Below are 25,661 nucleotides of genomic sequence, written 5' to 3' on the forward strand. Positions count from 1 at the left end.
GCGTGAAGGGTCCAGGCTCACCTGCAATAGGCCAGGCATGAAGGATCCCTTTCGCGGGACCCACATTCTCGGCAAAATCACCAACCCACCCGCCCCCAGCTTAGATGGCGAGATAAGAGGAACGGACCATATCAATAAATGTCTTGAGTTTTAATGAGTCTGCCATAGAGCGTTCTTCCCCACTTCTCCATCCTGGGGGCCCAGATCTCAGCTCAGGTTGGGGTAAGAGCGGTGGAGGGGAATAAATGTGAATGGGACTGAGGGACTGGGGCTGGGAGAAGAGGGACCAGGTGAGGAGCAGAAAGAAGGAGCTAATCCCAGGCCCTGAGACAAGCCAGACAGCCAAGCCCTTTTAGCATCCAGGGAACAACACGGTGACCAAACAAAATAAAATACATGTGGTCCTTATCGGCAAAGTGGCGTCATATTGTGCCCAAATTTCCAGGGCGAGTCTGTATTGGGCCCTAAGTGCCTGCTGGCGGCACTCGCAGCCTGGAGAGTCAGGAGGAGGCCCATCCTGTACCTGGAACTTGGGCAGAAGGCGCGATCTTGGCCTGGAGGGTGGGAAGGACACACCAACTTGGGCCTGGAGAGCTGGGAGGGGGACCTCCTCGGGTCAAGAGGGGGTCTCATCTTGGGCCTGATGAAGAAAACCATAGGGGGTCCCTGGAGCCCATAATTAAGTACGTAGTTAAACAGGATGGGAGAAGCAAAAAGAAGCAGAACCAAACCTAAGGGTACAGCTGGACCCAGGAAACAAGATCAGGCCAAGGGGGTGGAGCTAAGCCCAAGGAGAAGGAGCCAGGAGGCGGAAGGGCAAGGACTAGAAGGAGGAGATGGAATCAGAGCCAAGCCTGAGGAGCAGAAAAAGGGTCCAGATTAGAGGGCAGAATTCCAGAAGTGGGACTAGGGCCAGAGACATCAGGGAATCTGCGCTAGAAGCAGGACCAGCCCCTGTGAACAGAAACCAAACTGAGGAAGGCAGACAGAAAGGAGAGGTGAGGCTCTGTGAACCGCTAAGATGGAGACAGATTAAGGAGTTTGAGCCAAGCTTCAGACACACACAAGCTCTGAACCAGGGAGCAAGCGCCAGGGCCGGGGGAGGAACCAGATGCTAGGGCCTGGCAGGGCTGCACAGCATTAACCCCCCATCCTCCCCCCTCCCTCCCCCCCCCACACAGAGCATTATCCAGGGGGCGGGGTTATCTCTGAGGGTGACAGTAAGACGGGTGGGTGGCTAAACACGGCACAGAGCCAGGTCCCAGAGGCCGCAAGGCCTACCCCCAGGGCTCAGTCAGGCGGGAGAGTGGGTCACGGATAGGCTCGCGGTCCCGGGTCTTGTTCGGGCTCGGTGCCCGGCACGCCGCGGATGTCGGGAAGCAGGCGGCAGCCGGCCACGATGTCCAGGCGCTCGGCCAGCGCGCAGAGGTCCCCCCGCGCCAGGCGCACGCTGTGGGCCGCCGCCAATCCCGCCGCCTGGGCAGCCGCCAGCCTACCGGCCAGGGCGGCCACATCACGGCCCGCGCGGCGGTACACGCCGCTCACCGCGGCCGCTACGTCGTGGTCCAGCCGCGCCTGGCTCTCAGCCAGCCGGAGCTGCAGCAGCGAACGCGCGGGGGCGGGCGCCGGGGCCTCCTCCTCTCCCCAGGCCTCCCCGGCAGTCTCCCGCTGCACCACAAGCGGAGGCAGATCCCTCGGCGCGGCCTTCGGCTCCGGCTCCGAGTCCGAGTCGGTCTCCGCGGCCTCCCCGACCACCCGCAGTCCCGTGGGGCGGCCGCGCGTCGGGCCCGAGAGGACCAGGTACAGCTCCTCCTCCTCCGACGAGGACACAGAGAGCTCCGAGTCCGTCTCGGCCGCCTCCCCCGGCACCACCGTCTCAGGCCTCCGCAGCGGCCTCCGCCGACGACTCTGGGACGCCATGGCGCGAGCTAGGGAGAAGACGCGCGAAGGGATGATATGAGAGGCGGGCGCCCTGCCGTGGTTAAAAGGCGCAAGTTCTGGATTCTCAGCCCCTCCACTGACTACCTTAGCAATCTGGGGCCATCTGCTTCCCCTGCCTGGGCCTCAGTTTCCTTTTCTGCATCATCATCCCTGATGATGATGATGATGATGATGGGGGCTACTAGACCCCAGCCTCCTCAGTGTACTGATGGGAAAACTGAGGACCACCAGCTCGATCAAGGCTGAGGCACGAGTACCCGGAGTCCCAAACTAAGCTCTTTCCGATTTTGCCTCCTAGCAGAGGCCACACCCTCCTCCAAGCCTGTGTCAGATTCGGAAGCACACGGGCTCCTGAGCCGTTCAGGTACAAGTGCCTGGGTCACAGAAAGGGTAACAGCCCAACTGGACTCTGGGAGGGGTGCACTAAGGGCGGGGTAGGGAGCGCTATCACCGAAGACCGTACCGAGTCACCGGAGCGCCCAGCCTGCGGGATCCGCTACCTAGCCGAAGTGCGGAGTCTTTACCGAGAAAGGAGAAGGCGGCAGCCCCAACCAATAGGGGAGCAGGTTGGGCGGGTGTTGGCGGCCAATCACCTGGGCCGCTCGCCTGCCAACCAGGAAGCAAGCCCTCAGGACCAGCTTTGAGGGGTGTGTGTGAAGAGCCACGTGAATATGGGCACGGCCAATAGGAAAGCTGTTGGGCTGGCGCTTCCGCGTTGTGCTGCGAGGCGTGTAGACAGACGGGGACTCTAAATGACGAGAAGTCACGTGTAACAAGCGACTCGGCCAATGGAAATGCTCGAGGACCCGGAAACGGGGAAGAAGCAGAGGGAAGGGCGGAGATGCTTGTCACGTGCGGCCAATATAGACAAAGCAGGCCCTCCCCCTAGTCTCCCAAGTTCAGGCGCGCACCACAAGAGCCCAGAAAAGAAAGGCGGGGCTAGCCCGAAACACCAATGGAAGCGAGAGTGGGCGGGCTCGCGCTTAGGTGCAGGAGGCGGAGCTTGCCCAGCCGGGCCAATGAGGACACGAGGCGCTGGACGGTTGTTAGGCAGGGAAGGTCGGCGCATGGCTGACGCGGCACTGTTCGAGTTTCTGCACACGGAAATGGTAGCGGAGCTGTGGGCGCAAGATCCGGACCCCGGCCCCGGGGTGAGCGCCGGGCCCCGGGGGGAAGGAGGCACGGGCCGCGGCGGGAAGGCCGGGTCGAGGCCCCGGGAGGAGCAGAGGGCGCGGCAGCGGCCCGGGTCTGACCTCCGCCCCGCCCCTGCCTCGCTGGGCGACCTCAGGCGCCAGCTTCCGCCTCTGCAAAGAGGGGTTGCAGCAGTGCCGGCCTCGAGGGTCGCAGCTAGAACTGAGCGAGACAGTTCGGGGTCAGGCTCTTAGCTCAAAGCCTGGCACAGAGTAAGCGGGTAGCAATTACAGTAATTACGATTACTGGGTATATATTGAGAAGTCGTATATTGAGCCTGGGTTGAATCCCGCCTGCATCACTCATACAGGGTGCGAGAGCCAGTGATTCGACCTCTGTGTGCCTCAGTTTCCTCCCTTGTAAAATGAGATCGTAACAGCACCTAAGACTCCGAGCGAGACATTTATTCATTCAGCAAACTTACTGAGCGCCTGCTGTATTCAGGGCACTGTTTCCCTGTCCTCGTGAAGCTTACGTTTTAGTAGGGGAGTCAAAACAAACAATAAACAAACATAGAATGTGCCACCAGCTAGTGAGAAGTTTTATAAAGACAACTTCAGCCGAGTGGGGGAAGAAGAGAGGTGGAGTGCTGGATGGTGGAGGAAAGCCTTTTGAGGAAGAGAAGGGAGGAAGCAAGCCCCGGGGATAAGTGGGGGGAAGAGCATTCCAGGAAGGGGGAAGCCTTCTGCGAAGCCCTGCGGAAGGAGCGTGCTTGGCATCTTGGAAGTTGGCCCTTATGAAAAATAAATGCTCAGACTTCAAAGCACTTAGTACGATGTCTAGCACCTCATCAGCCCTCAAAACACGGAGCTCTTGTTTTAAAGTCTGTTACCAAGAAGAAAGGGTGACGGAGAGAGTAGGTGCTTAAGTGGGGCTGTGCTCACTTTTTTCATTATTATTCTTTCTATGATCATCATCGTCAATATGCAAGACATTTTTATTGGTCTGTGTTTTCTTCCCAATTCAGAAGGACAAAGGTGTTGCTTGTTATCATCTCAACATAGTTTTTTCAAGTTCATTCATTCAACAGACTGTCACTAAAACCTGCAAGGTGCCAAGCCTTACTGTAGGCTCTGGGGATTATTCAGCGAACCATGCCAAAACCCTTGCCCTCCTGGAGCTTACGTTATAGTGGGGTAGGCGGGCAAATCAGATAAATGAGTATATATTGTACCTTGGGAAAATGCTATGAGAACGTTAGCGCGTGGGAGAGGGAGTGTGCACTGACCTGTGTTTTGGGGAGGGGGCTGCAGTGTCTCAGCACCCCATCCATCCTGGCTTTCAAACCAGAAACCCAGGAGTCCCTGACATCTGCCTTTCCTCCCTCACCTCCAGCCATCAGCCAGGCCCTTCCTGTTGTGCTGTCCAAATATGGTTCCCATCTGGCCCCTCCCTGCTTTAGTCTGGCTTCCCTCCTCTCTGCCCTGTACCAGCGTCCTCCCTCATCTTCCAGCTCATTTCACCTGTCACATCGTCACTGCCTTGACACCTATTAATCCTTCAGATCTTGGCTCAAATGTCCCCTCCTTGGGGAAGCCCTCCCTGAGCCCCCAGTGGAAGTGGGGTATCCTTGCATCACAATAAGTATGTATCTGAATTATGTACCCATATGATCCTTCGATTCACAGCCTCTCCTCTGCCAGGCTGCCTGCTGTGTGGTGTGGATGGGGACCGGGTCTGTGTTGATCACCCCATAGTAGGTCCTCAGCATGGATTTGTTGAAGTGAGTGCAGCCCCTGTGCCATGGAGGGTGTGGGCGGGGACTGGCATTCACTTAGTATCGTGGCCAATAATAGCACCTATCGTGTGCCCTGGTGGGCTTCACATTCCTGATTTCATTTGATCCACCTAACAACCCACAAAGGTCAGCACGATCCTCCCCACTTTGTAGATGAGGAAACAGAGGCTTTTATAGATGGAGTCTTCACTGTCAAGTGGCAGAGTCAGGAATGTAACTGGGCCTCCCACTTCCAAAGCCTGTGCTATAAACTCTCTCCTGTCTTAGTGTCTTCTCTGACACTCTGGGAGGATTTTAATGGGTTCCTGTGGCCAAGCAAGTAGGGGGGACAGGCGGTTACTCAGCTTTGCTCAGCACAGGGCTTTTAGAGCACGAACGCGCCTGTGACCGTTGGGCGTGGCTCTCTGCCCAGCTGCCTCTGCAGTTCTGATGCTGGTGTCCCACACCAGAGATTCCGGTGGAGCTGGGCCAGAAGGTGGCCCGGGCGTCAGGCCTCAGAGCTTCTGGGTGGTTCCTGTGTGCAGCCAGGGGAAGGACTACCATCTCCCCACATTCTTTCAAGCTGGGGAGCCCCGTTTCTTAGCACATCGTGGGCAGCTGCGCTGTTTTCACGCAGTCTTTTCTCTTTTGCTCCCGGCCCCTCCCCTCTCTGCTCCTCTCTTTGGTCCGGCAAGTGTCCTGTCTGAACGCCACGCAGACCTTCTGTTTCTTGGGTACTTATCGTATCTCCAGCACAGGATTTTATCTGATTCAGTCCTCAGAACAGCACTCTGAGGTTGACGTCATCATCCCATTTTACAGGGGAGGGACTGAGGCACCAGAGAAGGAGGGCTTCTCCGACGCTGCACAGCCAGGATCAAAGGCAAAATCAGGACTCGGGCATCCGTGCCGGAGCTTGTCTGTGGCATTAGGCCTGCCCCGCCCACCTGCCCCAGAGCCCTTTGAGGAAAGCGATGGTGGCTGGTTCATCTCTGTCCCCGCAGCACAGGCGTCCAGGAGCCACAGTCATTGTTTAGGGCTTTTTGATCTCCATGTCCTGCCTGGTTATTTGTGGCTGTTGAATGGATTCTCCTGAACGGTTACGGGTTGAATGGAAGACTGGCCGGAGGAAATGGGAAGTCGAAGGGCCTTTGTTATCAGAGGGAAAAGTTCCAGGAGTCGGAGGAAGAGGCTGTGGTTTGTCCACCTCAGGAACTTTGAAGATATGTGGGCAAAGGAGTGAACCCCTCTGTGTGTGTAATGAGCTGTCATCCACTGGCCGCTGGCCCGGGAACGGCCCTGCTGGGCAGGCCCTGGTCCACCGAGGCCCAGTGAGTGCCCAGGCCAGCCCCTTCTCTCAGGAGGGCCTGTGGTGGGTGTAGCAGCCATCAGATACAGTCCTGTCCTCACGCAAGAGCCTGGAAAACCAACCAGTTCCTGGCACAGTGGACAGCAGGGGGCAGAGCCCTGGAGGGGGCGCAGTGCATCCGAGGCCACAGAGCCAGCAGTGGGGTCTCCGTGCGGGAACTGGGGCTCTGTCCTGAGGGCGGTGGGGGCCATAGAAGGTTTACACTGAGGTGTGCCAGGCTCAGATTTACTTCTCCGGAAGTCCTCCCTGGCCACGTGGATGAGACTGGATGGAGGTTGGGTGGGGAAGGGTGCTGCTGCAGGAGCCCGAGCAGCGGTGAGGAGCAGACGGAAGGCAGGTGGAGGGGGGCTGGGTGAGCTCAGAGTGTCAGGGGAGAAGGTGGGATTTGGGGCTGTCTGGGCACCACCTGGGTGCATGAGGACAGGGCGACGGGGTGGGAGGTGTGCTCTCACCCTGTCACTCACCTGGTCACGCAGCATAGTTCTTTTGGGTCTTCTGGGGCCATTCACCTTGGGGAAGCCGGAAGTCATCCCTTCTCCCTGTGCTTTTTTAAAAAATATATACAAACTTATTTACTTTTGGCTGCGTTGGGTCTTCGTTGCTGCACACGGGCGTTCTCTAGTTGCGGCGAGCGGGGGCTACTCTTCATTGCAGTGCGCAGGCTTCTCATTGCGGTGGCTTCTCTTGTTGCAGAGCACGGGCTCTAGGTGCGCGGGCTTCAGTAGTTGTGGCACATGGGCTCAGTAGTTGTGGCACGCGGGCTCAGTAGTTGTGGCTCACGGGCTCTAGAGCACAGGCTCAGTAGCTGTGGCACACGGGCTTAGTTGCTCCGCGGCATGTGGGATCTTCCGGGACCAGGGCTCGAACCCGCGTCCCCTGCATTGGCAGGTGGATTCCGAACCATTGCGCCACCAGGGAAGCCCTCCCTGTGCTTTTCTTAAGGCAGGAACCAGTGCTGCTCCTTCCTGGGACGCCCTGCCCTGGGCCAGCACAGAGTGGCTCCGTGGGTGGGGCTCGAACCTCACAAATAACTAATAACTAAGGGGCCAGGCAGGCCAGGCACACAGCCCCCCACCCAGCTCCATCGAGTTTCAGTCCAGGATGGGACCAGGGGGGAGGCAGTTTGGTTTACTTGTTTTCCATTCATCCTACTCGGAGTTCTGCGGCCCTTTTCGGTCTGGACGCTTGAATCTGCCTTTAGCAGAGCACATGTTCCTCTTAGGCTCCTTTCATTATTTCTTCTCCAGCACTGTTCCATCTCTCGCAGTCAGAGGAATCCTAGACTCCCTAGGTCTCTTTCCGCATGTCAACTTTTCTCTCATTTTTTTCCTACCTCGTGGTTCCCTTTTTTCTTAACCATCTGTGAGGTTTTACCTACCTTCCGGATTTGTCTCTTTTTCAGCTCCCTCATGAACAAACGTTTCTTCTGGCTACCATTTCATTTCTAAGAACGTTCCCTTGTCCGATTATCCCTTCCTCCAAGTGCCCGTGCTGCTTCGTGGATGCCCCTCGTGCCACACGGATAAGCCTCCTCTGAGGGGTCCCCCCTGTCTCTCCCATTATCTCGGTTCCTCTCCATGGGCTGTTGTGTCAACTCGGCTGAGGCAGGCGTGGGGAGCCCAGAAACGCACTGGCTCTGGGCTGGGCTCCAGAGGCTTCCAATGGGATGGGAGTGTCCCGCCTTGCCCTCCCTCCTCAGGAATGACGAACCCCTAGTGTCTGGAGAGCTTTGGTAGGGATTGGGGCTTGAACACTGCTGAGTCCTGGGAGGCGGCTGCCAGAGAGCAGGTGGGGTTCTGCCACCCTCCTACTCCGCCCTCTCTCCCGAGTCACCCGCTCATCCTCCGCCCTTCCCTCCCCACCGCCTCTCCTCCTCCCTGCTCGCATTATTCCCCCCTCCCCACCACCCCCAGTCTCTGCAGTGCAGCAGATATTTAACTGGCCCCTTTCAAGGGCTGGGGACCATGGAGCCAACAGCAACAGCTGCTGTAGAGTGAGCTGCCGGTCACACCACCCTTGTGAGTGTGCCGGTCACACCACCCTCCGCCCTCTCACCAGCCTGTCATCCCCTGGGTGCCCGTCATCCCCACTAGGCTTGCTAGGCGAGCTCCCGGAGGCCAGTCAGGAAATGTCTGTGGGATGAACAGGGGAGTCCTGGGGTCTTCCCTGTCCCTCGGGACACAGATGCACTTAGAGTGGAGCCCAGCCAGGCCCCCTCGGGTAGCTCGCCTCTAGGAGGGAGGTGACGCAGGGTGGCAGTGATCCAGGTGCTGAGATCCGCCAGCCCACAGAACAGAGCCCCTCCTTAACGGGTCTCTCCTTCCCTTTCCCCATCAGCTCGTCATGCAGGTTGACAGGTGCAGATGACAATGACAGTAGCGCTTCCTGAGCCTGACTCAGAGCGCTTGGCTTGCACTTACCCACACCCTGGAAAGGTCCTCATTTTACACGTGAGGAAACTGAGGCACGGGGCAGCTGGTAGGGGTCAGGGGCTGATCTGGCCCCGGACCCCGGAACCAGCCACCAGGCACATGTCCCCCTCTCTGCCTCTCATGCCCCAAGCTGAGATCCCGCACATCCTGAGTCTACAAGCCCTCCCCGCAAGGCTGGCCCTGCTGTGCTGGAAGAAACCAGAGAGCGCACGCCAGTGCCACCAGCAGGAAGCTGTGTCCTTCCCCAGGCCTGGTTCTCGCGGGAAGAGCACAGAATAGCGGGACAGGGCCTGCATATCACGTAGCCCAGCAGAACAGAGGGCCGGCACGCAGGCCGCCTCTGCTCCGACCTCCCTACGCCTGGCGCGTCCCCCCAGCGGGCCTCAGCCCTTGCCACTTCCCTGGCGCAGGGACAGCTGGGGGTGTTGCCCCGGCCGCCCACCCATCTGCCACCTACCGGCAGGAGCCAGACCTGCTCAGGTCCGAAGGACAGCCCCGTGGCTGAGGGGGCCTCTGGGAGGTGTGACCTAACCCCTCTGTGCCTGGTCTCCAGGTGTGAAATACAACCTACCTTACGGGGTTGTTAAAATTAAACAAGGGGGTCTGTACAGGGCACCCGGCACAGTGTGTGCTTGAGTCCCAGTTCCTCACTTTGCTCGTTCAGCATCTGTTTCTAACGCACCTCCTCCGGTGTGCCCGGCCCCGTGTTGGTCACCACAAGCCGTCCTGGTATTTCTGACGCCCCCAGTCTGGGCCAGCCTCCCTCGCCTGCTCAGCTCTCTCCAGGTCACACAGATCAAAAACACACACAGGTCAGCTCTCCTCCAGCCTCGCCGCCCACACTCCTGGGCACCTGGACAGATACCAGGTGCAGCCCTCCTGCCACCCCTGTCCCTCAGCCCCTCCACCGTGAGACCCTGGCCTGCCCTCCAGAAGGCCGCTTTGCCACCACCGCCTTCACCGGGCACCGAGGGAACACTTCCCTCCCCTGTGCCCCTGTGCGTCCCTCCCAGGATTCTCAGCTAATATGTTAAGGCCTAATGATCACAGCTGACTTTTCACACCCCCTGCTAGCCAGAGGCCAGGGCCCACGCCTTGTGGCCCCCTTACTCGCCACAGGAGCCCCAGGGCAGGTCGCCTTGAGTTTCTGGGGTAACGGGAGTGCTACTCCACAGGGTGTTGTAAGGACAGACACTGAAAGCGCATATAAGAAGTGATGGGTGTTATCAGGAAAGACTTGACCGGCAGGGTGAAGCTGAGCCTGGGGAAAACCCCCGTTTTTCCTGGAATGAAGGGGAGCGGGTCCTGAGGGCTGATGGGGTTTCTGGAGGCATGTGAGGAGGTGAAGGGGCAAAGCCGGGCTGTCCTGCCAGCCTGTGCAGCAAGGCCCTCCCCTCTGGGCCTCCTCGCCCTGCACGGGCAGGGACGGGCAAGTCCCCTCGCAGCCCTCACAGCCAGCGGCTCCCAGCTCCCTCAGGTGACCGAGGGCCCCTGCGCCTCTCTTCCCTGGCCTTCTAGGGACAGAAGATGAGCCTGTCGGTCCTGGAGGGCATGGGCTTCCGCGTGGGCCAGGCCCTGGGCGAGAGGTGAGAGGTGGGCAGGAGCTGAGGTGGGGTCCCTTCCTGGGCACAGCCGGGCGGGGAGGGTACCTTGCTCCACACAGGAACCCAGCGTGGTCTCCTCCCTCTTCCTCATCTCGGGGCTTCCCCCTCCCCTGGCCTGGGCCCCACCCCAGGCTGCCCCGGGAGACGCTAGCCTTCAGGGAGGAGCTGGACGCCCTCAAGTTCCTATGCAAAGACGTGTGGGCGGCCGTGTTTCAAAAGCAGATGGACAGCCTCCGCACCAATCATCAGGTGTGTGGCCACGCCCAGCGCCCAAAAGAGCCGGGGAGGGGACTCCCCCGCGCGGGGCGGTTGCAGCAGGCCCAGCCCGGCCACGGGGACCTGCCCAAGCTGGGAGGCAGGCACGGGCCCCCTCGGGGCCTCTGTGTCATCCTCCAGGGGAAGCGGGGCGTGGCAGCCGTTTCCAGCCTCCCCGCAGGCCTCCCAGGATGGGCCCCAGAGCCGGCAGAAGGCCCCTTGCGGCCGGTGGCACCTCGCCTCGGCCTGATGCTTCTTGTCCGGACCTGGTCCTAGTTCCCATTAGGAGCCCGTGCTGTGCCGGGGCCCGGCGGGCCGCTCCACGGGCCTGGGCTGCAGCTTCTCACCACCACCCTGGAAGGTCACGCACCCAGCGGGGCAGGACACCAGGCCCGGGGCCGAAGGCCTGTGGGTCCTCGTGCAGCTCTGAAGGACGGCCCGTGACCGACCACCACGGTTTTGAGGGAAGGGTCCTTCCAGACCTCAGCCCAGCGGGGCTGGGCCCTGGGTCCTTGCTTCCCCTCCTCGCTAACAAAGGTACAGGTGCCACCCCAGCCCCCATGGGCCCCTCCTCTGTCCCCAGGGGACCTACGTCCTGCAGGACCACAGCTTCCCCCTTCTCATCCGGATGGCCTCGGGTCTGCAGTACCTGGAGGAAGCGCCCAAGGTACGGGGGCGGTGCTGGGACTCCAGCCCCAGGCAGGCCCCTCCCCGAGCCCAGGACCCCGGGAGAGGGAGGGGCCCAGCGTGGCCCCCCTGGTCCTGGGTGTTGGCCTTCCCCCTCTGCCCACAGTGACCTGTGTCCCCCGCCCCCAGTTCCTGGCCTTCACCTGCGGCCTCCTACGGGGCACCCTCAGCACCCTGGGCATCAAGAGCCTGGTCACCGCCTCCGTGGCAGCCCTGCCCGCCTGTGAGTTGGTGTGGGGGGGCTCCCGTCCGAGTGAGGCAGGGTCTCCCTGCTCCAGGGGGGGGCCGAGGAGGTGGGGCCGGGCCACCCCAGCCCCATTTCACAGATGGGGAGTCTTGGGCCCAGATAGTTTAAGTCACATGCCCAGGCCACACAGCTGGTACAGCGCATCCACGCCCCTGCCCCTGGATGTCCCCCGCAGCCTGCTTCCCCTGGGGCATGCCAGCCTGGAGGAGACAACCCTTGACGATGACCTGGTCTAGTGGTTTCGAACACTCTTCCCGGTGCGGGAACCCAGGTGGACATAATGGAAGTCACCCGGGTTGGTGCTGTGCTGAGGGGCTCCACAGGCAGCCAGGCCCCATGGAACTTGCAGCCGGTGTGATGGGCTGTCCTCCTGACCCCCGGGTCCCCGCTGGCCCACAGTGCCCTCCATCAGACAGGCCGAGGCCCCACCCTTACCTGGGGGCAGCCTGCAGCCAACCCTCTAGTCCCCTTCCCTCCAGATGTCTTCCCCTCTGCCAGTCCCCAGGACCACTCATCACCGGGGACCTGGGAGGATCTGAGCAATACATGCCCCAGAAGCCCGTGCCAGCCCCTTCCACAGCAACCGACATGCTTGGCCTTCATGCCCCCAGTCACCCACGCAGCCGTGGGATGCAGGCCAGGTGGGCAGGAAGCATCTCCACCCTAGACCGGTGAGGAAACTTGAGGCCCAGCTGAGGCCACCCAGGCTGTTGGCGCAGGGCAGGGATGAATATCTCTGAGCTACGGGGATGCTGCCTCTCCCCTCCGGTCCCAGCCTCAGGCTAAAGCCAGCCCTTCTCTTCCAGGTAAGTTCCAGGTGGTGATCCAGAGATCCTGAGGGAGCCCCAGGCGCCACCCCATCCCGGGGACCCAGCTGCTGCCCGTGGTGGTGGCTGGTGCTGGGGAGACGGGGTCCCCCCACCGCTTCAGGGCCTCAACAAATGGGTGTCATAGGGAGGTGGGGGTGTCCCGGGGGCAAGGTGGACCCCGCCCCAGTCGGGGCTGGTGTGGAGGGAGCCCACATCGGACACGTCCCTCCACATGGCAGGTGCTCAATAAAGGTTCTGTACGTGGGACCAGATTCCAAGTGGAAGGTGGGGGTCACGCAGGTGCTGGGGGCAGGGTCATCTGCAAAGGGACTGTCTGTGTCGCAGGTCCTGGGGGAGAAGCAGGCTACCCTGTGTGGCTCCCCAGCCCACATTTCCTCCTCTCCTGGGCCCCCTCCTCCTCGGCCTCAGCCCTGCAGCTTGCCGCCTCCTGCCCTGCACACCTGGCAGGGGAGGGTGGCCCCTGGCGCTGGCACCCTTGCCAGCGTCAAGTCTGGGGCCGCTCTCCTCCCAGCGGGGCCCACAGGACGGACCTCTCCCTAGGAGCAGGGCCAAGGGCCCCCAGGGTGCTGGCAGGGGTGGGCTGGGCTGGGGCTGCCAGGACCAAGGATGGATGCAGGTGAGGTGGGCTAGACACCCTCGGCTCCCCCAAAACACACACACACACACCCGAATACACAGTTCATGTGCCTGGCGGATGCGAGTCATACCAAGAAAAGAGCAATGGCCAGGCTGACCAGTCCCTGGGCAGCTCGGCCTCCATGCCTGCACCCCACCCCCTGCCGCCACCTCCAATGTTTACATTCATAGCATCCGAGGGCATCACCCGTCTGGACTCTGCCAGGCTCTGCCACTTGCTGCCTGATGTGGGTAAGTACCCCCACCTCAGATCTGCACGCCGAGGCTGCGACAGACCCAGACGGGAGGAGGAGGGGTCTCCTCAGTGGGTGGGGCTCCTCTGAGCACCGCGGGTCCCTGGCCTGCCTCCGTGCATTTGCACACGCCCTTCCCCCGCCTGGCCCACTCCCCAAACTCCTGCTCCCTCTCCGGTGTCCAGCAGCCACCAACCTCAGCTGCCCACCACATCCCTCGGAGCAGTCGCTCACTCGCCCGGCGCCTGCAGCCCTGGGGGGCGGGGGGGCTCCTAGACTGCCTTGTCCTGCCCTGCCGCCGTGTTTACTTGTTCACGTCCCGCCGCGCTTCCCTGTGGGTCCCTCTGGGTCCCTCAGCCGGGTGCTGGCACTGTCCAGCACAGAGCCTGCAGATGTTTCCAAATGCATCGCAGCCACTCAGCTAAACTGTGCGCACGGACAGGCGGGGGATCGGCCCAGCCCTGCCCTCAAGAACTCCGGGCTGTCCTGGAGGATCCCCCCCAGACTCACCACACCCCCACTCAGACACACCAGCCTGGCCTCCCTGATGGGGCAGGGGTGCTGGGAGGGGGGCAGAGTCCTAAAGTGGCAGAGGACAGGGAGGAGGAAGTTGCTTGAAAGCCTGGTGAGGGGAGAGAGCAGTAGCCCAGGCGAGGGAAGGGGCACAGCTGGGCTACAGGGGGCAGTGTCTGGTCACTGGGCACAGCTCTGTGGTTGCCTCCCCCATCTCCCGGGGGAACGAACCTCTGTTCGACCCATCACGCCAGCAGCAGCCACAGGGAGACAGGACCCTGGAGAGCAGAGGGGCCCCCCCCACACGCTGTGTCTAAGGCAACTCCTGCCCAGCCATCCCCACCCCCAACCCCGCTCTCACCTCTCGAAGAATGTCCACAAGGCACCTCCACCTACCCAGCACAAACCACTGCCTGCAAAGCCTGGCTCTGCCTCCCTAACACCCGGGGCAAGGGACTCCCCAGTCCAGGCCTCCGTTTCCTCACCTGTTAAGGGGGCATCACCCCCGCCCCACTGGAGCGTGGCAACGAGGAAAGAGGTTACTGAAGATAAAAAAGCATGTTGGGACTTCCCTGGAGGTCCAGTGGTTAGGACTCTGCCCGTTCGCTGCTGAGGCTGGGTTTAATCCCTGGTTGGGGAACTAAGATCCCACAATCCGCGTGTTGGAGTCAAAAAAAGAGAAGCATGTACGCTGAGCACGGCTCCTGGCGAGCCTGGAATGCGCGTGTCGTCGTTATTTTATGTGAAGCATCTGGAGCAGCTGGCAAATGGGCCAGCTGGCGCCACCGTTGCTGAGCACCGGGCTCTGGGCTCAGGGGACTCCTCCTGACAAGCACGAGAGGCAGGCACGGACGCCGGCCTGCTCAGCCACGAGGAAGCCGGGGCTCAGAGAGGTGAAGTCACCCGCCCGAGCTCACACGGCTGGGCCCTGGAGGAGCTGGCACCTGAACCTGGGGTGCATCTTCTCTGGGCCTGGACTCCAAATCCATATCCTAGCTTCCCTCCCTCCCACAGCGTAAGTGCCCAGACCGGCAGACCCTCCGGCGGGTCCCACCCTGGGCAGCAGCGTGGCCTGCCATCTCCATCCCTTACTGGGGTACCGTGGTGGGGTGGGGGGGCGGCGGCAGCCCCCAGTCCTTGAGAGCTGAGCGCACGGGACAGGGACTGGGCAGGCGTGCTGGGAAGGGGCGGGGACAAGGTGGGCAAACCGGTCGGGCCACTGGGCTCCTGGCTCCCAGCTCCCGGGCCTCTCACCAGTCTGGCCTGCGCTGATGCTGCCAAACGGTGGGGCTGGCACAGCGGCTCGGCTGGCGGCAGCGGCGGGGCAGGGAGCTGGGGCCGCGAGGCTGCCGTCAGGTATGGGGGACCCCAGGCCGGGGGGATGAGGTGGGCAGGGGCCACGCGCCAGGCCCCCAACCCTCACCAACTCCAGCTCTCACCCGTTTCCTCTGCCCCTCGGGTTCTCCCGTGCCTGCCTCTCAACAGCCTCCTTCCCTCGCTTCCGCTCCTCACATTTTAAACCCAGTGCCCCCCGCCTCATCCCCAGTTTGCTCAGCCTCTCCCCAGACTGGACCACGCCGACTTCATCTGCTCCCCTAGAGGCCCCTCCCTCCAACCCCTCATTAGGTCCCAAATGTCTCAGCCCTGACATTTCAGCCGCTCGCCTGCCCGGTGGCTCGCTGCTCCCCGCCTCTCACCGCACTGGTTTCAAGTCCCTTCAGAGGGTGCCGGCCTCCACCGCCCACAGCGCACCCGCCCAGTACCCAGCTCCCCCCTGATCTTACTCAGCCAGCCCCTGGCTCCCAGCCCACGTCGGCTCAGCACCCGCACTGTCCCAGCCTCTTGGAAACTCCCAGCAGCTCCCGAACACCCAGGCCTTGGAAATCTCACCCACCCCAAATTACCCCCCAACACCCCCCAAGCGTTCTCATCGTCGCGCGCCTGGCTGTCCCGTCCCCCCATCCTGACCTCTCCCTGTTACTCTGAAGAGCACCCCCATGCCACCTGGGTAACCCAGGACCCCAACATCCGGGATGAGGTCTCATCTATCGCAGGTCTCGGGGCCGCCCGGTGGGTGGGTTCTCGCTGCTGGCGCCCGAGGGGGCTGGGTACTGAGCCCGCCTCTCGTCCCCACCCCCAGCAGGCCCCCCGCCGCCATGAACCAGCACTACACCATCCACTTCGCCAAGGGTGCCCTGCCCCCCCGGACGCCCACCAAGCGCTACTGCTCGGACAGGGAATTGGGGCACCAAAAAGGTAGGGGTTCAGTCTGGGCGGCCCTGATCGCAAGAGAGACCTGTGAGTGGGGGGCTGCTGAGCGGATGGCCAAGCAGAGCTTCAGGCCCCCGGAGGGAAAAGCCACCGGCACTTACCATGGAGGCATCTGCACAGGGGGCCGTGGGGACCGTAGGCCCTGGGAGGCCGGAGGTGGGAGCCTGGGCTGGGGATGCCAGCAGTGGGGGCCCATCTGGCCTGCCCCTGCCCCTAGCGTGGACAGAATTCCCTCCCCAAATCGCCAGGCCTGTGGGGACTGCCCCACAACCTGGGGGGAGCAGTGCGGTGGGCGGGAGGGGTCGGAGGGCAAGCCCGCAGCCCACACTGAGTGCGTATGAACGAGGAGGGGGTCCAGCCGCCCATGGTGACCGCAGTCACTGGAAAGACCGGAGAGAGCAACACAGCCATGGGAGGGATCCACCCACCCACCCACTCATTCATTCATTCATTCACTCTGTGACCAGGTACTGGTCGCCTACAGGGGCGCCAGGCTCTGTTCTGGGGGTGTCACAGGAAGCAGGGCAGACAGAGATCTCTGCCCTCGTGGAGCTCACGTTCTATAGGCGGTGGCAGGAGGCGGGTACAGGAAAAAAGATAAACAGGGAAGTTCAAAAGTGTGTCGCCGGGTGACAACCACGTTGGGGGGGAAGAATAAAGCAGGGAGAGGAAACGGGGTTTGCAAATTAAACAAGGGCATCTGGCGAGGCCCCGTCAAGTCTGCATTTAAGCAAAGATGGGGCAGTTCTCTCGAGTAAATAGCAACAGGATCAGCAAGTGCAGACTCTGAGGTGGCCTGTTCACGGGGCAACACGGAGGGACACGCGGCTGGATCAGGGGAGGTGAAGACGAGGGTCAGACGGGCTCCGAGAGGGTGGAAGGTGGCCTCGCGGACGTGGTGAGGGCTCAGCCTTCTCCCCCTGGGGAGGTGGGAGCCACAAGGGCCCAGAGCTGACTCGGGATGTGACCTGAGAGTTGACTGTGGGAGGAAGGGCGGAAAGCAGGAGTCCCGGCGAGGGGTGCCGGCAACCTGACCAGGGAGGTGGCAGTCTCCAGGTCGGGTTTGAAAGCAGAGCACAGCTGAGTGGGGACTCGGCTCCAGGTCAGGCACAACCCCGTCGCTATAGCCTCGGGGCCTCGATGCCCATTTCACACACAGGTTGGCAGAGGCTCGGCGAGGTGAGGTCAGCCACTGACCAGGCAGAGCAGGCTCAGGTCCTCCCCAGCTGCCACCTCAGCTGACCTTGGCCCGAGTCTGCCTCCTGCCCTCCCAGCTGTGCCTCCAGGCCCAGCGCTGGCCCCCAGCGAGGGATGGATGCTGCAGCCCACCAGGCCTCTATGAAAGTGGGCGTGTCATCCCCACCACACACCGTGAGGCTGGCCTGGCCTCCCCCCCTGCCCTGCCGCCAACTGAGCCCTACCTTCCTGGTGCCCTGACTACAGGTCCAAGGTGCCTCCCAGAGGCATCGCTCTGCCTGGGTCATGCGGGAAAAGGTGGCGGGGCCAGGACCAGAGGACGCGTCTGCCTGGGGCTCAGGGCGGAACTAGTGACTTGTGGGCACAGGGGTGGACAGGCAGCCGAGGAGCCTGCCCACGCTCGAGTCAGGCTAGCAGAGCAGAAAGGAACGGACTCGGCGGAACTTTTGAGCGTGTACAGCGGTATCTTAGGGCCTGGGAGTCTCAAGAAAAGCCTGTGGGATTTTCCCAGGGGAACCATGATCCCGGTGACCTGGGGCCAGGGCAGCCAAGTTCCCACACACCTCTGGGCCAGGGCCGGGTGGGTCTGGCCTCCTGGCCTTTGCCTGGTGGATCCGGGGCCCAGAAGGGCACATCTGGTCCTGAAGGAGGGGGCTGCCTGCGGCCGCAGAAACCCTCTGTCGGAGGGTTTGACCTGAGTCATGGCTGGGAGTCAGGGAGGAGGGGTGCCGGTGCCGGGAGGGGCTGAGGGCGAGCACTCCGGAAGGTAGACGGGGAGCAGGGTGGTGCCTGGACAGCGTCATTGACTCAGTTTCCCCACCCCCGGGCCCCAGATATCCTGACAGAGGATGACGTCTACTGCAGCTGCCTGGCCAAGACTCTCTGCCACGTGCCTGTCCCTGTGACCGTGGGTTTCTACGCCCCCTTTGGCTGCCGCCTGCACATGATGCTGGACAAGATCATGGGTGAGGATTAAGGGAAACGGAACATTTGGTCCCTGCCCAGCCCCAGGCTTCCCTAAGACCTGCTCACCCCTGAGGCCAGTCCGCCAGACGCCCATAAACCAGCATTAACCAGGTCCCTTCCTATGCCTTTGCCCCCCTCCCCCCCCAAATCCACTGCAAGGAGCCTTTCTAAAATACACATCTAGCCCTGTCCTTCCCCTGCTCAAAAGCCTTCCACGGCTCCCCGCACCCTAGGGAGAAAGCCCAGGTTCCTCGCTTGGCTCCTGCCAAGTCCCTCCAGACCTCTGTGCTCCTCGGACCTATCTCCTCTCCTCAGCCCTGGCCGAGGGCCTGGCGCCCACAAGACCCCTGACAGATAATGTTAATTGAAGACGTGAGCTGAAACTTAGCCTGGTTCAAACGCTGCTGGAGCTCAGACCCCAGCCCCAATCATGGCCAGAGAAGCCGGAGGTGACTCACCTCCGTGTGCCCAGCCCTGGTGAGCACCTATCGAACAAGCCCATGTCCTGCTCCTGTGTTGTCACAGAGCAACAAACAAGGTCCTGGAAGGAGAAAAGATTCAGCTCTAAGGTAAAAGGAAACAGAGCTTCTATTCTGCGCTGACTCCGACTCATTCCCACTGGCTCACTCACTACCCTCACAGCAGGCAGATCATGTCCCCAGTCTCTCATGATCCATCCTCCAGACATTCCTCCCAGCACTTCCTCAGCACCCAAGGGACACAGGGTGGCCCAAACAACCAGGGCCCTGCCCTTCCTGGGCTCACAGACCAGCGTGAGAGACAGAGCTGTCCCCAGACAGGGATGACCCAGAGAGGGCAGGACTGCAGTGGGGGAGCCCAGGGTCACCTGACCCAGCTTGGGGATCACGGAAGGCTTCCTGGAAGAGGTGGTAACTGAGCTGAGAGCTGGAGGAGAGGCAGTAAGCCAGGAAAACTGGACCAAGGGTGTACACTTGCTGCCCAGCATTTCTCTTCCTCAGCACCTGGCATGCATTCTTTCATTTCTTAGAGCCCTCCCTGCCCCCACCGGTCCTCTCTCCTCTGGGGGTTCTACTTCTGCCCTCCCCTGACCCCCCCAATTCCCCCTCAGACCCTTTCCTGTTCAAGCCTGGCTGCAGGCCTCTCCTTCTGCACTTCTGCACCTGCCCAGCACTTGGAGACGGGCCCTGGCTCCCCGTCTAACATCCAGGCCCTGGCCTGGCCTAAGCCGGGTCTAGACGCTCACACCTTCCTCTGCGCCCTCGGTCCCGGCAGCGCTGATGCAGCAGGAGGCGACCCAGAGGGAGGCCGAGGAGCTGCGGCACGTGCAGTGGCAGCTGAGGCCCGTACGGGGCTGGGGCTTCTCGAAGCTGCTGTGGTACCTGGTGTTCCTGCAGCCCATCATCACCGAGTTGCATCTGCGGCGCAAGAACGTCAAATTCCTCTTCATCCGTTTCAGCGCCTGGCAGTACGCAGGCAGTGACAAGCTGTGGGCCGGCCTGGTGGCCACTCTGTGCGAGGGCATCCGCCAGCAATACGGCGCACTGCCCTTCAGCTTGTACTCGGTGCTGGGCAGGAAAGCGGCCACGAGGCTGGACTACCGCCATCGCGAGTGGCACTGCCGGAGCCGAGTGTGCCTGGCAATGCTGGGGCTGCTGGCGGCGTTCAGCCTGGGCATGAGCCTGCTCTACCTGTCGATGAGCTCCCACGTACTGGGCCACGGCAACATGTTCCGGGCATTCGGCGGCGCGGCCACCACGCTTTCGAGCTCCGGGCTGCTCATGGCCTTGTTCTCGCTGGGCAAGCACTTGTTCGTGAGCCAGCGCAAGAGAATTGAGCGGCTGGTGTCGCAGGAGAGGTTCAGCAGCCATCTGGGATTCATGTGCGAGGTGAAGAAGGAGGTGGGGCTGCTCACCGACTTCCTGTGCTTCCTGGAGATCTACCAGCGGCGCCGGCTGCGCGTCGTGCTCGAGATCACAGGGCTGGACACGTGCTACCCGGAGCGCGTGGTGGGCGTGCTCAATGCCATCAACACGCTGCTGTCCGACAGCCACGCGCCCTTCATCTTCATCCTGGTGGTGGACCCCAGCATCCTGGCCGCGTGCCTCGAGAGCGCCGGCTCCATGAAGGGCACGGCCGACAACGGTTACCTCTTCCTCAACCGCACCGTCACGCTACCCTTCTCCGTGCCCATCATGGGCCGCCGCACCAAACTGCAGTTCCTGCACGATGCGGTGCGAAGCCGCGACGACCTGCTCTATCGCGAGATGACGCTCAACGTGAGGTCGCGGGGCGGGACCGGGGGCGGGGCGGGGGCCGGGGGCGAGGCGGGGGCGGGGGGCGGAGACGTCGCGCCTCTCCTGGAGATGGAGGGGCCGGCCCGGGCCGAGAGCGCGCAAAGCCTCCTGGAAGTAAAGGCGGCGCGCAGCATCCAGGAGGCGCTCTGTTGCCTGCACGACGAGTACGACTGCCTCATCGATTACGTGCCCGACAACGTGGTGTCCATGCGGCGCATCGTCAACACCGTGCCCATCACCGTGCGCCTGCTGCAACGGCAGCAGGGGGACTTTGAGGGCCTCTCGCCGCGCCAGGCCGTGGCTTGGGTCGTGCTCGCCAACCAGTGGCCGTGCCGTCTCAGCTGGGCCCTGCAGTGCCTGGAGGACCAGCAGCAGGCAGGGAGCGCGCCCGAAGCCTACGCGCCCCTCTGGGACGTGTTCTGCGACCACAGCCTCGAGCTGCACACCCTGACCGCGACGCTGCAGAAGGTGCTCGACCTGGACGGCGACCCCGAGCTTTTCCGGCGCTTCCTGGGCGCTGACTTCCCCTTCACCGTGGCCGAGGCGCAGAGCCTCTTGCGCTGTACGGTTAACCTGGACCACTCCATACGCCACCGCATGGGCCTCATCCGGGCCGTCAGCACGCTCAAGACGCCCCGCCCGCCCGAGTCCCCTGCCCGCAAAGACCCGCACGCCGCCAGCGGAGCCAACCACGCCCCCGGGGCGGCCTGGGCAGGCCAGGCTCCTGCGCGTGTCTGCGAAGCCCACCAACCCCAGGACGGGGGCAAGTCCAGACCCATGGCCTGAGTGCCCTTCACTTGGGGTCAGTCTAGCCCAGGTGGGCCTTGAATGGAAGACCTTGGGCGCAGCAGAGGGCAACACTTCCTTCTGCCCAGATGAGGGTGTAGGGGGCCTAACTGGGTCCAAGTCCCAGGGTCCAGTGTCCGGAATGAGGCCTGTGGTGGCCACATTCCCCAGGTGAATCTGTGAGCCAGAGAGAACTGTTGGCAGTAGCCACCAGGAGTGGGGCAGTGTATCAGTGACAGCATCTGAGAGCCCGGGCAGAAGGACCCATGAGGAACTCGGGGTTCAAGTGCAATAAATGAAGATGTAAAAACCCCAGATTGGTCTTCATGCCCCAGTCTTCCCAGCTCAGTGAGGACTGGCCACCAGACCTGCCCTGTTCTGCCAAGCCCACTTCATCCCCAGGGAGTCGGGCAGCCTCAGCTGGCAGCCCGCTCCCTGGCATCCCAGATGCGGGAGTGGCTGTGGGGGAAGCGGGCGAGGCTGCGGAGTCAGGGGAGATGAAGGACAGAGGGGTGCGCCCAGCTGACTCAGTGGAGCGCACCCAGGCCTCAGGGGATCCAGGCCCTTGTCCCCACATCCGAGCTTGCCCCTCTGTGGGCGGGGCAGGAGCTGGCATTTCTGAGGGTGGTGTCCCCAGTGACCTCAGCAGGCTACTGCACTCGGGGTGGCTCCTCCCCTGGCATAATGGGTTAATTAGGCCTCGACAGCACCCCAGTCAGCTGGGGCCGGCAGCGCCGCCTCCACCAGACGAGTGATTGTCCAGGGGGTACCTGCCTTACGGGTCACTCCAGGGCCACCCAAGGAGCCCCTCGATGAGGACAGGGAAGTTGAGGAGCATATGAAGCCCTGGCAGTCCTGGCATGGCTGAGCTAGCGGCACCATCCTGGGCGTGCTGAGAGATGTTTTCCAACAGCAGAGGGAGAGCCTGCCCAAGAATGAAGCCACCACAGAGATGCACGGGTCCTCATGACGCTGTTAGACCGACGTCTCTGTAGACGTGCTACTGGAGACAACGTACATCGCTTCCCGCAGCTCCCTCAGCCAACTTGACTTGGGCTTCTGTTTCTTACCACCCAGAGTCCAGGCTGGAAACAAACTGGCCCCAGCAGTGTTGGGCTGTTGGGGAGGCAGGACTAACCCTTAGATTTGGCTGGCGGTCAGGAGCAGGACTGAGGACACCCCCGGGCCCCAGGAGGAGGCTGTGCGCCATTACATGATGCCGAGCAGTGGTCAGACTGGTGCCCGATTTATCTTAGACTCTGACCGTGTGCCTGCCAAAGCTAGAGCTTTGGGAGACAAAGAAACAAAGATGGCTCCCTGTCCCCCGGCATTCATGGGCCCCTACAGTGTGGGGCTTTTGCTGGGGACTTGCACCTAGAAGGGAGTGGAAGTGACGTGTGTCCGTTTCCCACTGAAGCAACGAGTTGAGAGGCAGGTTTGCCGTCTCCACTCTCCTCCCCCACCTGCCTGCTGGATGCAGGGTCTCCTGAGGCCCTAGGGGATGGCAGAGCCACCAGAGGGCGCGGGGGCCTGGCTTCAGGAGTCACTTCGTGGAGAGAAGGTGCCTGTCACCCAGAACACCCACATGCAGGAAAACAAACATCTCCCATGTTAGGGCATCGAGATCTAAGATGTGGTACAGCGTCTAGCTTGGGCGATACCTGGATGGCTGAAGGCAAAGGTAAGAAAATACTCGGCCGAAGGGATCTAACTCCATGATCCAAGACCCCTAAAAGGTCGGAAAATCAGAGCATTGCAGAATTGGTCTATTAGTCTCCTGGGGCTGCTGTAACAAAGTTCCACAAACTGGGCAGCTTGGAACAACAGAAATTTATTTTCTCACAGCTCTGGAAGTCAGAAGTCCAAAATCAAGGAGTTGTCAGGGCCACACGCCCGCGGAAACCCATAAGGGAACCCTTTCTTGCCTCTTCCAGCTTCCGGTGCTTTGCTGGCGTCTTTGGCGTCCTTGGCGTCCTTGACTTGGGGTTGCATCATAAGCCCTCCATCCTCCCAAGGTCTTCTGTGTTCTCACGTCTTTCCTTTGAGCATATCTGTTCTGTCACTGTCTCCAAATTCCCCCTTTTCATACTGGATTGGGGTACTCTATAACCTCATTTTTAACTTGATTACCTCGATAAAGACACTATTTCCAAAGAAAAGTCCCATCCTGCAGTACTGAGGATTAGGACTTCACATATCTTTGGTGGGTGGGGAGGTGGGCACAATTCAACCCTGAACGAACAGTGGAAAAGGCCGAATTCCTCACCACAAGCTAGAGTGAAGGGCGGGGACAAGGCTGGGAACAGGACCCCAGGCCCTCCCAGGCACCACAGGATGGGGAGGCACCCTCCCCGCCCCTCCCTTCAGCCATCTGTTGATCACCTGGCCTGCAGGTGGAGGCAGAGAGCAAAGGGGATGGGCAAGCAACCAACACCGCCATAAGGGCCAAAAGCCCCCACCTGGGTCGATTCCTGAGCAATGGCTAGATGCGACCAAAGGCCTACCGAGATTCTTAGGGGACTGTACTGACAGACCCCAACCTGGCAAAGGACTGCGGTTTCTCAGCATCTTGAAGCAAACCTCGCACTCCCCAGTCTCCCCAAGAAGACTTGGGCAGGAGGCAGGGCACCCTGGAGGGGCTCATTCCACACCCACCTCACACCCGAGCACAGCTGCGCCAGCCGGAGGATGACACTGTGCGGGTGTCTCCCTGGCTGCCAGCGGGGCGGGTGCCACTGGCTGACGTGGGTGGCTTCCCCCAGCCCCTCACCCAGATGAGAGGGAGCCCCAGATGTGGCTGCCTTAAGGAGCGGTCAGGACACCGGAGCTGTCGGTGACTGAAGAGCGAACAGAAAGTGGCCTAAACAGGAAAGGTGTTCATCCCAGACACCCAGGTAGCTGCGGTAGAAGATTCCGGGGTTTGTGCTGGAACCAAACGGGCTCCCAATCGGCAACGCTGTGATTCTCATAACCTTTCCACCGTGTCTCCACCCACCCCGGGCCGGCCTCCCATGCAGGGGAGGAGTGGGCACAAAGGCCTTCCCCGTAAGTGGTTCTCGCCTTTTCTGAAGGATGAAACTCAGATTTCCCAGAAATGCCCAAGAGCCCCCTGGGCGCACCTCGGCGCCTGCAGGCGACCGGCCAGGCTCCGGGGCAGAGTGCCCTCCTGCCTGAACATCTAGGGCTGCCGGCGACAGGCTGGTGTCTGTCCTCCTTGGACCACAGGCGACCGGGCAGAGAAATGACCTCTGGACCCGCGTGCCAGGTCCACCACCCTGAGAAGCTGGACCTGAAGCTGGAAGGTATTTGGGGGCTGTTTCCTCTGAAGAGAGGGAAGTGGAAGTGGGATCATACATGGGATGGCCAGCTGTGTCAGACACAGGAGTGTGGGTGCGCGCGCCAAGAAGGGGCCTGCCTGTCCCGCCTCTCCTGTGGGGCCCATCCTCACACGCCCCAGCAGATGTTCCGCGGCCACGACCCACCTGGCCCCTGCCCTCCCCGTCTCTGTGCCAGAACCCCCGCAGGGGGAGCCCAGCATCAGCACAAGCAGAGAGCAGGCCAGTGGGGAACCCAGCTCTGGTTTATTAGAAAAGGTGTGAGCAGACCTGCACCGACAGGAGCAGCCCTCCCCCCCACCGCCCCCCACCCCACACCCGCGCCTCCCCCACCCTGGGCTGTAGTGCGTCTCAGGGCACAGCCTCGAATGGCCCGGACAGCAGGGTCTCCAAGCCCTGGCTGCTCCCCACCCCAGCTCCCTGATAGATTTATTGCACTTAAGAAAAAGAAAGCTCTGATCCTCTGATCTCCCCCACCCACCCCAGCCCAGGCCCTCACCCCGCCTGGGGCTGCTCTACAAATTCCAACCACCACCATCACTCACCGCCCCTCCCAAGCCATGCCTCCTGCCTGGTCCTGTGCCCGGGGCCACCAGGGGATCATCCCGCCACCACCTAGGACTCCTGACCTCTACCGGGGGCAAGCCTGGCCACATGGAGCCCTGTGGCCGGTATCCACTCCTCCCCCGCGTCCTCCTCCCATCCACCCCCAGCCCAGTCTTCGAGTGTCAGACACATAAATAGAAGTGCTTAAGTCAGGGCGGGGGGGGGGGGCACTCCCTGCAGCTCCTGCACCCCGTGTAGTGTTGCTGTGGGGGGCAGGGGTCCCCAGGAAGGCCCCCCACCCCCTGGGGTCCCAGGCCTCAGGAAGGCTGGGGGTGAGGGTGAGCAGATTCTCATGGCTCTGGCCTCAGCTCTTCAAAGACGGACCGGAAGAAGGGAACTTAGGGAGAAGAGATCGCAGGGGGGCGCCTGTCAGAGCCAGGCGCTCCGTCACTGGCTCCCCAGCTCCCGGGGCCCCAGGCCCTCACCGCACCTCAGGTGTCACAGTGTCTCCTGCCCAGATTCCTGACTGGCCTCCAGAAGCAGGTCCTCGAGCTCCTTCTCGTTCTTGGAGCAGCTCAGCTCTGCACGAGAAGAAGGGTGGGCGGCCCCCAGTCAGGCGGGTGGGCTGG

The 25,661-nt window shown here is 61.9% G+C and overlaps 4 protein-coding genes across 13 annotated transcripts in view; 2 read left to right on the top strand and 2 right to left on the bottom strand.

The window, feature by feature from the left end:
• Window positions 1-1,178: 1,178 nt before the first annotated feature.
• BLOC1S3 (biogenesis of lysosomal organelles complex 1 subunit 3) lies at window positions 1,179-20,145 on the bottom strand. Of its 2 annotated transcripts, XM_060289568.2 has the most exons (3): window positions 19,451-20,145; window positions 18,548-18,630; window positions 1,179-1,928 (listed from the first exon to the last, which is right to left on the bottom strand). In XM_060289568.2, the coding sequence occupies exon 3, from the start codon at window positions 1,918-1,920 to the stop codon at window positions 1,312-1,314; it is 609 nt and encodes a 202-aa protein (XP_060145551.1). In that variant the 5' UTR covers window positions 1,921-1,928; window positions 18,548-18,630; window positions 19,451-20,145; the 3' UTR covers window positions 1,179-1,311. The 2 variants fall into 2 exon arrangements, with proteins under 2 accessions (XP_060145551.1, XP_030729808.1); XM_030873948.2 differs by lacking the exons at window positions 18,548-18,630; window positions 19,451-20,145 and adding an exon at window positions 2,405-2,555.
• TRAPPC6A (trafficking protein particle complex subunit 6A) lies at window positions 1,574-13,221 on the top strand. 4 transcript variants are annotated; one of them, XM_060289565.2, is made up of 6 exons: window positions 1,584-3,092; window positions 10,169-10,236; window positions 10,386-10,503; window positions 11,093-11,176; window positions 11,326-11,419; window positions 11,942-12,106. In XM_060289565.2, exons 1-6 carry the CDS (start codon window positions 2,730-2,732, stop codon window positions 11,980-11,982), a joined length of 768 nt encoding a protein of 255 aa, XP_060145548.1. In that variant the 5' UTR covers window positions 1,584-2,729; the 3' UTR covers window positions 11,983-12,106. The 4 variants fall into 4 exon arrangements, with proteins under 4 accessions (XP_069900453.1, XP_060145549.1, XP_060145548.1 ...); XM_030873943.3 differs by lacking the exon at window positions 11,942-12,106 and adding an exon at window positions 12,250-13,221 and having other exon boundaries at window positions 1,595-3,092; XM_070044352.1 differs by lacking the exons at window positions 10,386-10,503; window positions 11,942-12,106 and adding an exon at window positions 12,250-13,221 and having other exon boundaries at window positions 1,574-3,092.
• On the top strand, window positions 12,131-23,893 carry NKPD1 (NTPase KAP family P-loop domain containing 1). 5 transcript variants are annotated; one of them, XM_030873931.3, is made up of 5 exons: window positions 12,131-12,249; window positions 13,081-13,140; window positions 15,796-15,911; window positions 17,957-18,088; window positions 19,344-23,893. In XM_030873931.3, the coding sequence occupies exons 3-5, from the start codon at window positions 15,812-15,814 to the stop codon at window positions 21,149-21,151; spliced, it is 2,040 nt and encodes a 679-aa protein (XP_030729791.1). In that variant the 5' UTR covers window positions 12,131-12,249; window positions 13,081-13,140; window positions 15,796-15,811; the 3' UTR covers window positions 21,152-23,893. The 5 variants fall into 5 exon arrangements, 4 of the variants coding, with proteins under 4 accessions (XP_030729791.1, XP_030729787.1, XP_030729790.1 ...); XR_009560144.2 differs by lacking the exons at window positions 12,131-12,249; window positions 13,081-13,140 and adding an exon at window positions 14,264-14,670 and having other exon boundaries at window positions 19,344-22,832; window positions 22,997-23,560; XM_030873927.3 differs by lacking the exons at window positions 12,131-12,249; window positions 13,081-13,140 and adding an exon at window positions 14,264-14,670.
• Window positions 22,963-25,661, bottom strand: part of PPP1R37 (protein phosphatase 1 regulatory subunit 37) — a 43,486-nt gene continuing 40,787 nt past the window's right edge. Inside the window, exons 12-13 of one of the 2 annotated variants that reach the window (XM_030873936.3) lie at window positions 25,523-25,613; window positions 22,963-25,429 (exon numbers count right to left, since the gene is read on the bottom strand). In XM_030873936.3, coding sequence (XP_030729796.2) covers window positions 25,531-25,613 — 83 coding nt within the window. In that variant the 3' untranslated portion in view covers window positions 22,963-25,429; window positions 25,523-25,530. Of the gene's footprint in view, window positions 25,614-25,661 lie in introns of both variants that reach the window. The other variant, XM_030873935.3, reaches the window with a different exon arrangement.

Source organism: Globicephala melas, chromosome 19, assembly GCF_963455315.2.
Source record: "Globicephala melas chromosome 19, mGloMel1.2, whole genome shotgun sequence".
Classification (NCBI taxonomy): Eukaryota; Metazoa; Chordata; class Mammalia; order Artiodactyla; family Delphinidae; genus Globicephala; species Globicephala melas.

Coding starts and splice junctions, on each gene's coding strand:
- BLOC1S3 (XM_060289568.2), bottom strand. CDS start 1,920: ATGGCGTCCCAGAGTCGTCGGCGGAGGCCGCTGCGGAGGCCTGAGACG.
- TRAPPC6A (XM_060289565.2), top strand. CDS start 2,730: ATGGAAATGCTCGAGGACCCGGAAACGGGGAAGAAGCAGAGGGAAGGG. Junction 10,237..10,385: donor GGCCAGGCCCTGGGCGAGAG/GTGAGAGGTGGG, acceptor GCCCCACCCCAG/GCTGCCCCGGGAGACGCTAG. Junction 10,504..11,092: donor GCCTCCGCACCAATCATCAG/GTGTGTGGCCAC, acceptor CTCTGTCCCCAG/GGGACCTACGTCCTGCAGGA.
- NKPD1 (XM_030873927.3), top strand. CDS start 14,423: ATGGGCCAGCTGGCGCCACCGTTGCTGAGCACCGGGCTCTGGGCTCAG. Junction 15,912..17,956: donor GGAATTGGGGCACCAAAAAG/GTAGGGGTTCAG, acceptor CCCGGGCCCCAG/ATATCCTGACAGAGGATGAC. Junction 18,089..19,343: donor GATGCTGGACAAGATCATGG/GTGAGGATTAAG, acceptor CGGTCCCGGCAG/CGCTGATGCAGCAGGAGGCG.